This window comes from Achroia grisella, unplaced genomic scaffold (genome assembly GCF_030625045.1).
Source record: "Achroia grisella isolate CSIRO2021 unplaced genomic scaffold, CSIRO_AGI_Agris_v1 utg241, whole genome shotgun sequence".
NCBI lineage: Eukaryota > Metazoa > Arthropoda > Insecta > Lepidoptera > Pyralidae > Achroia > Achroia grisella.
Window position 1 is genome coordinate 376810 of NW_026712734.1, and position 12064 is coordinate 388873.

The 12064-nt window shown below is 30.9% G+C and overlaps 1 protein-coding gene across 1 annotated transcript; it reads left to right on the top strand.

Moving 5' to 3' along the window:
* Positions 1-830: 830 nt before the first annotated feature.
* On the top strand, positions 831-11815 carry LOC131842497 (lysophospholipid acyltransferase 6). Its single transcript, XM_059191035.1, has 10 exons — positions 831-1181; positions 1885-2024; positions 4621-4698; positions 5920-6011; positions 6359-6600; positions 7703-7832; positions 8396-8616; positions 9551-9751; positions 10099-10250; positions 10667-11815. Exons 1-10 carry the CDS (start codon positions 1098-1100, stop codon positions 10851-10853), a joined length of 1527 nt encoding a protein of 508 aa, XP_059047018.1. The 5' UTR covers positions 831-1097; the 3' UTR covers positions 10854-11815.
* Positions 11816-12064: the final 249 nt, after the last annotated feature.

Below are 12064 nucleotides of genomic sequence, written 5' to 3' on the forward strand. Positions count from 1 at the left end.
GAAATTCGCACAACTATCAAATAAAGTAAAATAGAGATGTTCCGATGTCCGATTCGATAATTGACGACATTTTGTGGAAAAATATTAATGTTATGTTTTAGATTATATTATGACACATCTGTGTAACTACACATGAACGGTAGTGTTTCGATGTTGGATCCCCAACAACCACGACAAAAATTGAGAACCTAAAAGGACATTAGAAAAAACCAATACTTCTGACATAAAACAAATAAGATCAAGTATTAGCGGCATGCATTAGCGGAGAAAGTTCAATTATACAGCAGAAAAATACTAGAACATCGCAAAGACGAAACATAATTTTTTTATAACCCTTATTTTATTAAACCGATATTGACATTATTGTTGACTTCGATGTTTTTGACTAGATTTGTAATAATAAATAGAGCGAAAAACACCGAAAAATGACTCCCCTCCGATCGATACCCCATCCAATTCAAACGGGAATTGAAATATCGACCGCTATCGTTGCTATAAGGCTAGTTCTATTTGTCAGGTACGAGTTGTCTCTCAATTGCTCCAGATATCCTTCCCCCAGTAGGTACCTCAATGAAATATTAAAGTTGTTATTAATTTTATAACTAACGAATAGTTATAAACTTACTAACAACTTTTACATAATAAGTATATATTTACATTAATAAAAATAAACAAAAATACTATTTATAACGTTAATAGTTTTTGTTTATATATTTATTTCGCGAGGGTAATTGAATATTTAAATAAACTTTTACTTACATTATCTACGGTACGGACCGTTTTTAAGCTCTATTAGACAGACGTCAGATTGATTACTCAGTGTCCAAATTCATTCACAATCTTTTTATATTTTTAACATTACAAAGGATAAAATGTTTACTTATTCATTTTTATATTACTGTGCTCTGCGTATTTAGCTTATTTGTCTCCACCTTTGCAATATTATCGGACCGTCATCGGTTTTGTTATTAAAATATTGTTATGTTTGTATTTAAATACATTTTTAGGTCAAACATAAGAGAAAGCGAAATTTTCATAAAGTAACCAGAAGTGTACATCAATTCTATTGCCAACAATTTACTTTTGTTTTTCGAAAAATGTCTGCAACATACTATGATTATTATGATGGCAGTAAAATGTTTTTATTTGTATCGAATAGAGTTGGTCTTCCCATAGATCTTGTAAGTATTAAATTATCTTATTACTTTATTTTTTCTCCTTTTAAGCCTTATTTTTATTAAATAACATATATTTAGACAATAAACACGATTTTGTTTGTTAATAATCTAACACTATGCTCGTCATGCATGTTTATTCCATTTGATATTTTAGAAATATATTCAAAGTATTATAAAAGTTAAGCAGTTTTAATTACATTTTAATATGCTTAAAATGCTGAGATTGATAACTTGTAGCTTTTTTCATGTCTCATTATTATCACTATGATTAATGTAGACATTATTGTATGATTGACTCTACTTGCAACAAATTCACATACCACATTTACAAATTTTTTGAATCACACATTTTTAATTATCTGGCATAATACCTATTCTCTGTTCAATCTAATCTATGTAAGTTAAGTAATAATGCACAATAAATATATCAAAGAGTAAAAGACATCAGATACATAATATGAAAAAAACAGTTTACGAAAAAAAATTTTGTTGTGCATATCTTGTTTTAATATATATGATAATTATTGACAATACTCATAACTAGTTAATATAAAAAATATGAATTAGTGTACTCTACTTAATATGAATATAATAATAAATAGATAAGAAATTTAGGAATAGCTTTGTTTGTTTATATGTACTTTTAGATTTCACATATTTCACTTTAATTTATTAGTCTCATAACATCATATTTTCCTTCCATTAGGTAAATTTTTTGATAGCACAAATAGCTGCACTATGCCTGGCCAGGCTGTTTCGGAAACCATTGAAGCTTGCTTCAGCTGAGTTTCGTCATTCTGTGTGCCTTGTTATAGGTTTGATAATGGGATATTTCTGCTTTGGAAAGTAAGTTTGATATTTGCTATTCATTTTAAAAATATTTTTTATATTTAAATGATTTGCTTGAATGTATTTAGTAATAGTATATTACAATTCATACAATAACATTATATTTCTGCAAAGTAAGGACTTTGATTGTTCAGTTTTTGATGGTTTATGGTTGCCATATTTAATTTATGTTGTTATTATGTATGTCATGAACATAATTACAAAAACAATAAAAACAAGCTAAGACCCAGATAGAGACAATTATACCCTATAGTACCTGTTGGGATTTAAGATATAAAATTGAATTAAAAAATATTGGCATACAGACAGTAGGTTGCTATGACACTACATAACTTGTGATGCAAGTATCCAGTAGTAGTAACCTATAAATTACCTTTATGATTTAATTTGTTTAAACAAAGTTAATACAACATACACTTACACTACGAAAGGAAAGGAGAAAAGGGCTTCAGAATTTTATGTACAAACTTATGTTTTCTAAACTTCTGTCTGTCTCTTTTTGGGTCATCAAGAGAAAAAAATCCACACTTGACCTGTGTGTAAATGTTTTATTAGATTCAGCAAAATATATTGATTGATACAGGAGTTCCTTATAATTAATTATAATGTAAGTAATCAGTGAGGCATTTCCCGAAATATCAGCGGGACTAGTAGATAAGGAGTTATCTCATACCCACTTGGAATAAAATAGTAAAAAAAAGATTAAACAACAAAAAATGGGTTCAAATAAAAGATATATAACTTAATATATCTTTTATTTGAACCCATTTTTTTTCTATTTACTTAAACAACCTTCCTAATTTTACAATAAACAATACATGCTAAACCTGCTATAATTTACAATAGTTAAATTACTATATACAATGAGTACCTATTGTATTTTCCTGAAAAAGAGTGTCAACAATTTTTCATTTCCATTTGGATGCCCAGTTGTATGTCAGATATTTCCTTACAGTGAAATAATTTACATGTACAAATCATGTAGTTTTCGGTTGTTAAGTTAGTCTAAGATGTTATCATCAAATCTATCTACATTGTGTATTTTACCGAATTTTGGCCTATTGTTATTTTATGATTGACAATTTTTGTAGGCAAATAAATGACGAGAGTCATAGGTATATGGTAGGTATAAGTATATGCACAATAGCTGTATCCTTTTTTTTCTTATCCATAAAATATCTATTTTTGGCAACTTAGTATATGCACAATAGCTGTCTAATTTTTTTATTTCCTTATCCATAAAATATCTATTTTGGAAACTTAGGACGTCAACTCTTTATGTATTTATTCTTTGTCTTGATATAAGTACTATTAATACATTAGTAGATAACTAAGTGTTATTATCATTGTCTATGTCATTTGTTTATTTTTATGCTAAAGTAAAGAAATATGTTACGGTTTTATACTGGTAATCGGACGGTTTACTGTTTACTAGATTCTGTTTTGTAATAAAAAGACCAAACACAGTAGGTATCATAACTTACCTATATACTTTTCTGTATACAAAGGTGTGAAGTATAGTGAAGAAATCTATTCAAATTAGTTATTATTTATAACAATGAGATACAAAGAATAATTACTCCCAGACTAATAATAAATATGTTAGATACAAATTTATCAAGCTTACAATCTTGATTAAATTACTCACGAAGTAAATAAGTCATGGAATTACTATTCTACTACTTTCGTCGTTTGTGAATTGGACATAGTTTGGAATTTCAATTCTGGGCTCAATTTATTCGCGGTCACTAGTTATGTTAAGGTACGTTTAGACACTGAAACTACACAGACTAGAATATAATTTGTTGTTTTATAAAATTAAGTATTATATTGCAAATGTCCACTGTTTTGACTAATTTAGCCTCTGAACAGTCAACACTAAGCTTCCAAATTACATATCTACAAACTAGCTTCATTGCATGATGATTGACGCCTTATTTAGAAACGAAACACGTGTTGCAATATGGGCGTATATTCAATAACGGTCGGAATTTGATCACTAACGCTTCCAGTAGCGATGATCAGGTTTCCTCAATGAATATTTGTGGTCTCACGCATAGTAAGGGTAGCGGATTCAAAACAAAATATGTTTTCCAAATCCATTAAGTATTTGAATGTGTTATTTTAAAGCACGACAATGGAATATTATTCCCGCCTGATTGCAACCAATGCGAGATACTTCAGAACCCATCGTAACAAATTAATGGTATGATGGTAAGACCGTGCCAGGTGGATGCAACGCGATATCGACAGTATTTGGATTAGGGTCTGCGCAGACATGACATGTTCTTTTCCTTTTCTACTTAAGAAATACCTATATCTAATTTAATAATAATGATGTTTTTTAACAATATTTAATTCTAAAAACTGTTGAAATAATGAAGAAGCCTTTTGCCAATTAAATAAAGTAACAAATAAATTTTATATTATGCTGTAATGATATATTATGTTGTAATTTGTGGCGTAGGTACTGTTATTGAGCCAGATAGCAGGATGAGATACAATACAATCAATATAGGTCCTACTACTTTGTATAACCGTATATAAGAAATAATACATAGTCAGTATTATTAAATTTCCATTTTTCTTTCAGGCAAGCGATACATTTATCAGTGCTACCAATGTTAAGTTACACACTGCTCAAGACTGTACCACAACATCTCATGGGAAAGTAAGTAAATTACCAATTGTATCATAGATATAGTACGGGCAAGGGATACCCCAAAATGAAGTGAGAGAAGTCAATTATATCCGTATATTCACTATTTTCATATTATTCGCGTGTTTCTAAGTATTATATTGCCTATCCTGTACACCCTCTGACCGATCCTGGCTACGCTCACGACAGAGTAGGTAATATAAATGTAGGCGGCACAAAAAAACTGACTTCAATCGCTTAAGCCTTACTAATATAAGTCAAAAACTACTGATCAGATCTTGTTAAACATGGTATACATACATAGTAAAAAGATTCTCGTTCTTTTTTAAGTTCATTGAAAATTCACAAGCAAATTTATGAAATATGCATAATATGTAACTTATACATATTGTAGGCGACACCAGATATTAAATACCGTTTATATTACATTCATGTCAATAGTTCGTAATTTTAAATAATGTCAGTCACGACAGATCGGTTATTAAATAAATGTCTGTCCGTCCCGTATGTCTGTCCCGACCGAATAAATAAAATTATTATATACGTACATAAACTGGTTATAACAAATATTCTGATATAACGATCATATTTTATGGTCCCTTTAGTGTTATTAAATGCGGTTTCTCCTGAATTCATATATATTCGTTTTTTATGCCTCCAGATCTGTGATAAAAATACTGAAGGAATACGTAGAGATAAATTAATAGGTTCAATGCTAGAGTAATAGTATAGACACAGTACAAAAACGAATTTAAAAATAGTTAACAATGTATCTAAACTAAACTGTTATTGACTTAGTTAAAATGAAATGCTAATCGTACAATATATAATACATGGTTCTGTGCTCTTTTATACGATTGGCATTGAATTAGGATCAGGTATTACAGTAGGGATCACTGGTTTAAGAAAATATCACTAATTACAAAGGTAAATAACTAATCGACTTGATAAAATTAATAAATGACCGTTAAAATGAATAGTATCTCTCTCTCTCTTTCGGCCTTATCCCATCTCATCGGCTCTCCTCATAACCCGTCTCCATAGTCGTCTTGTCTGAAACCTAAAAACGAATTGTATGTCTCCATACTTATTATTTTGTACAAAACTGTCGACCATCACTTAGTGTCTTTTCAAATTTACCTAGATATATACATAAAATTTGACCTTCTTTTTTTAATAGCATAGATAGTTTATACAAGTTATTTTATTGAAACGTTAATATATTTTTTTCAGTATTATATTATCTGCCTCTATGTTATACTTGTCATGTTTACATTTACACCGGCAAATATACCATACAGCAGATTACACGCTGGATATTACAGGTAAGGAAAGAATGCATTTCTTTTTACACCACATGCCACAGACATAGAAATATGACGTTTACCGTGTAAAAAAATTATGAAGCTAATTAACATAAAATATTCATAACAAGTATATATTACATAAATCGTACATTGTTTTTGGATGAAAAATAATGTGTAGGTAATTTAGCTAAGATATAAACAATACTAATGAGGTTCTAACGTCTATGTATCTTGTCATGTATGAGATGTTTTTTATATGATACAAACAGGTATAAAATACAAATGAGCAAAACTGTTTAAAATGTATTATTTATTCAATTTCATTGTTGCCTAAATTGTTATTGACATTGGTTCCAAATTTTCAGGCCCTCTAATGGTGATAACGCAACGAGTAACGTCATTAGCATACTCATTACAAGATAGTTTAGCTAAGAAAGAAATAAATTGTAATTCAACGAGTTGTTCAACTGAAAAATCTATGGTCGAGAAAATGCCTTCGCCTCTTGAATATTTTGCCTACACTTTGGCTTTCCAGACATTGATGTGTGGCCCCGTCGTTTTCTATTCTGACTACATTAATTTTATCGAAGGCACCCGTGTTGATGGGGTAAGACTAAAAATCATAATTCTAATTATCCTTTTTATACATTAGGTATCTGCTAATAAAAGCCCTGTCAAAATCGGTCCAGCCATTTCAGAGATTAGCTGGAACAAACAGACAGACAAAAATTGTAAAAAATGTTAATATAAATACGGTAGTATGTACCTACCGTATTTATATTCATATGTATGTAGTAAAAAACAGTTATATTACAAACAGACACTCCAATTGTACTTATATGTATAGATAAAAATAAAAAATAAACTTAGATTAAAAAGACTAAAAGTCCTGCCCAGACGATGGTCATTTTGTAATCGAATATAAAGAGGAATCTGCACGAAATCCTTTTTTTAAACATAAATGTGAAGAATTGTCCCTCGTCATTCACATTATAAAAAAGACTCCTTGACCGAAATAAAAAAAAACATGTCATGTACAAGCAAACCGTCATTGCAGTTTTATTAAATAATAATAGCAATGCATCAGTGTATGAGTGGGTTATGTAGCTATATAGAGACCGTTCGCGCGAACATTGATAGTCGCTTGCAAATCTAATTGGGATCAATTTTGTCATGGTCAAATTCTGTTCGTTCGTCAAGTGCACAGAGTGAGTGCTTTATTGTATGATATCTAGTAACTATGTATGTAGGAATATAGTATTCCTCGAATGTAGCAGACCTTATATATTGAAGTCTGTAGTAATGCTGCTATTTTTTCTTTATTATTTTATTTGCTTAGACTTTGCAACACCCTTCTACGAATTTGAGTTCCATTTGACAAAAAGACATTTCACAATTTTTCTTATAATATACATCGATACAAGTACATACTGTACTGATATAATAAATTCAAAAATGTATGTGCTTATCAGTCTGTTTGTTACTTGACTTAGCGACTAAACGACTGAGCTGATTTTAATGTAATTTAACATGAAGTTAAATGTATATTTCATTAAATTCTGAGGTATATAATTACATTATCATTCATGGTCATCTTTTATCTAAAGAAATGCAGACACAGTCGCGGGTAACTGGTATACATAATAAACTAGTACCTACCTGAAAATATAAACATTCTAAACATTTGGTAACTGTAAGAAAACTTTCAGGTTGGCAAGGATAAATCTGTTTTGGAACCTTCCCCTCGTCTAGCTGTAATATATAAGGTGGGAGGTTCTGTGGCTGCTGCATTGCTTTACCTGACGCTGGCAAAGAAGTATCCGCTGGCAATATTAGAAGGTATCTTTATACTATAGTCATTGAGATATATGGTCACATGAAGTAGCAAACATTCTATGGAAACCCCAGTTCATGGCATTCATGCATGTAACCTAATTATTAGACCAATCTGGTCCACCTCGCAAGGTTAATAAATCGTAAATTGACGAGCCGAGAAATACTCACTGCACACAAGTTAAACCGACCTAGGTATTAGGGCAATGATACTCGGTTCCATTTAAATTGTTCATGAAGATGTAACTAGATAGATGTAAATATATGTCTTATGTTGTTTTTCGATAGGTATAATAGTTATATATTTATTTACTAAAGTAACAGTACCACCTACCTGTTATACCTGTAATAATAATAATAAATTTATTCCATTCAATTACTATTTACAAAAAATATTTAATAGTACACATCTAATAAGATAAGAGAATGGAACCTGTGCTAGGTAAACCTGTGTTATAGTATTCTTATATTTTGTATTTGTATTTTTACTACAGGATCTGCTTAGTTTATAACTAGATGGTACATTATAAGTCGTCTAGTCTTATTTATTTATTTAATTCTTATTTCAGAGTTAACTGACCCAGCTTCTGAAGTATCACGGTCATGGTCCGCAGTGTACTTACTATGGTACGCGTACTTGTCGACTTTAGTAGTTCGCTGCAAATACTACCACGCTTGGCTGCTCTCTGAGGCCATCTGCAACAACTCTGGCATGGGCTTCAACGGATACGATAACGACGGCAAACCCAAATGGGACAAGATGTCCAATATTGATGTGTTTGGATTTGAGGTATGTATCTATATTCTATACATATAAATAAAATTGGAGTGTCTGTTTGTAATATTCAAAAAACTTTTGTACTACATGCATATGAATATAAATACCAAACCAACCACCACCAAAATAACATTTTTTACAATTTTTGTGTCTATTTGCCCGGGGACTTTTTTTAGCAGGTAGCTGTAATAAGGAGTAACTTTTTACTTTTATTTTAGAAAATAAAGTTAAATTCCACGCGGACGAAATCTCGGAAACAGCTAGTAATAAATAATCCTAACGTTACAGCAGAATATGTTTCGGAGTTTCTCTAAAATCGTTTGAAAGTTGTTTGCTGCACCTTTCTCTCAACTATTTCAGCTGCCAAGCAGTTTGCTTATAAGATGCGTTTGGATTAAAGGATTTCATAAGGCAGTGAAATTACAGCAGTCCTCCGTAATGTCAACGCATTAAGGGTACCACGGACGACACATTATGACGTGATGTTCTTAGTTCTAGTACACATAGGCGACGGATACCACTTATTCAGTATATATTATTTACCCAGTGAAGCCGTTAGATTGTTTAAACTTTCTAAGTACTCGTACATAAAAAATCAAGTTAAGATTTATGGTTTTTGATAATTCTAGTTACCTAGGTACTACAAAATGATTTGGAAAGTATTGTAGTAGTAAGTGCCTGTCAATATAAACTTCTCCACAATGCTAAAATACTTATTTTATAGTATACAATAGTGGATATGTTGGAAAGTTTCCGTCTAAATTTGTGATTCCATAATAAGTGAGTATACAATAGCTGTATATAACTGATTCAAAATTTGCTGAAATACCAACGTATGCAACATACATTGTTAATTACTTGTGTTTTTTTTTTGTTATATAAGTACTTACAAATAATAATTTGTTCTATCGAAACCGTATCTTTGAAATGAGACGTGATTACACAGTTGGCGCAAAATTTTCGCACTGCGGTAGCGAGTTGGAACAAGAACACGAATGCGTGGCTACGCGGCGTGGCATACTCACGTGGTGGCGCCGCTTTTCGCACGGCAAGAGTTTACATGCTGTCTGCTGTGTGGCACGGGTTTTATCCCGGGTACTATATGACGTTCTTTGCAGGAGGAATATTCACCGTCACCGCTAGAAATGTACGTATTGTTCTAGCCACATCTGATATATTTTTTTAAATACCAATTCAAAAGTCAACCTCTCGCTTTGATTGATTGACTATTGAATTGGTATTTTTTACCTGTGCATGAAATGATGAATCTATGAAATTTTTGGTTCAGATAATATCTGAACTATCTAATTTCATTATGATATCGAATACAATATCGCTCATCCCAGTTTAGGAACTGTTTCATTGAACAAATTAAGTTGTAAAAACAATAGTAAAGTTAAAGATATAAATTTTTTGTTGGCCTAAAGTTATATTTTGTTCATATTTACTCGTGAACATTTAGACAATAATAATATTTTCTGACTTGTTGATTAGGTGCGGACAGTAGTCCGTCCTGTGTTCTTGGAAAGTCGTACTAAGAAGCTCTTCTACGATCTACTCTCTTTCATAACGACACGAGTTGCAATGACGTATGCGACCGTGCCATTTGTTCTACTGCACCTTGGACCGAGCCTCGCTTTTTACGGGTATGTTTATTTCTAATAAAGGCTTTGTATGAATATGCCTGAATTCATACAAATCCCGTAAAAGTATTTGTTCTTTGACTAATCGGTCATGAGTACTTTAAATTAGTTTTTTAGGACGTCATTTATTTAGCTGGCTTACTCCATCTATGGCGTGACTATTCTTTCTAATAGCTCACAATTTTGTTAAGTACTTCTTAAAATAATGTACTCTGTTTACACTCGCATGCCTAATCTGAACAGATTGTAAGACTATGTGATGTATTGTTTATTTTGAGCTTGGTTATAATTATAATTAATATGTATAAAGAAAATGGAAACCATAAGCTATATTAATTCGTATTCCTCGCTGTCCGAGATCTCTTTAGTATCACTTTGCACCATGTCTTATAATTAATAGATATGTTTTATTGTTCCAGAAAACTATATTACTCATTACATTTCATTGCAATAGGTGCAATGCTACTGCCAGCGTCAAAGAGACGTTCTGCTGCTTCCGCACAATCAAATCATGAGCTTCCTCAATTATCTTCCAAATCTAATAAGGATAATTTTTCTATACATGAGATCAATGGAGATAGCAATGGTAATCTGAAAATATCTTAATTACGTATTACGTTATATTACTTTTAGGAAAACAGTACATTTGTCAAACATGTCGGAGGTTTTATGTGAGTGTTTCACATTGTTACTTACTTTCAACATGACCAACTCAAAATCCTTATGCATGATTCAAATCAAAAGTGGTTAATTGGCACACATGGCAACGCGGAAATAACCTTTATTTCTATGTTAGAAGTTTCTAACTTTGAAACTCCGGTTCGATTGCGTATTCTTCGTGGAAGATAACAGATACATATTACGCTATATCATATAATCTACGTATGCGTTTCACTCTGATGAACGCCTGTTTGGCTATCATAACTATTGGATTTTCCTAATTTCATTTTTTATTTAGTAACTAACATAGATTTGATGACTTTAATATTGTGCTGGAAAATATATATAATATGAACAGTTACTTGCCTATTCAGAATCTATATTAGAAAACGTTTACCAAATGGTTAAATGAAAAATGATTATTAATATTTTTTTTACTAGGAATATGAATCTTTGATTTTCTTTTCTACTATTAATTTTAAGAGCAGGTAACACAAAAATACTGTATTTTATTGTGTAAAAAGTGAACGATGCATTCCATATGGAAATTAGAGAAACGTAAAAAAAATGTATCTCTTGCAATAAATAATAAAATCGATTACTTTGTAACTCTGTTAATACCAGTACATTCCAGTTTCATTCATTTTGACATTAATGTCTGTTTATCGGCGCATTATTAATTGACCAGTATTATATTAATATTTATTAATTTGCAATAGGTTTTTTTAGTTACCAAGTGGTCAGTCTGATTTTAATAACAATTTAAAACAGGTGTTTATACCCAGTAAAAGCTTTTACTAAATTAAATAATGGTTTGAAGACAAACAGAATATCGTTGATTTTTATAACTATGCACTGGATAAATATGTTATATCTACTGTACGGTATCGAATACGCCGCACTCGCCCTAAAGACTTCGGGATGAAGGCTAAACGATTACAGTAATTTCTTTAATAACTGTCAATAGTTAAAAAGATATATATATATTATGGATGTTGTAAAAAATATTACCATGTTGAGGCAGTGGGAATATAGCCTGTGTGATTTCGAATAATAATATTATAGATTTGTAATTTCAAAATATGTACGTTAGTTCATTATTGTGCAATCATTCACGCATCCTTAACAACTATAACACCTGATTTGACCTTGATTCA

What these genes read in the sequence shown, in the direction of transcription:
- LOC131842497 (XM_059191035.1), top strand. Translation starts at nt 1,098, where the DNA reads ATGTCTGCAACATACTATGATTATTATGATGGCAGTAAAATGTTTTTA. An exon ending in GGATATTTCTGCTTTGGAAA is followed by an intron (nt 2,025 to 4,620) that starts GTAAGTTTGATA and finishes TTTTTCTTTCAG; the next exon opens with GCAAGCGATACATTTATCAG. An exon ending in TTGATGTGTTTGGATTTGAG is followed by an intron (nt 8,617 to 9,550) that starts GTATGTATCTAT and finishes GTGATTACACAG; the next exon opens with TTGGCGCAAAATTTTCGCAC.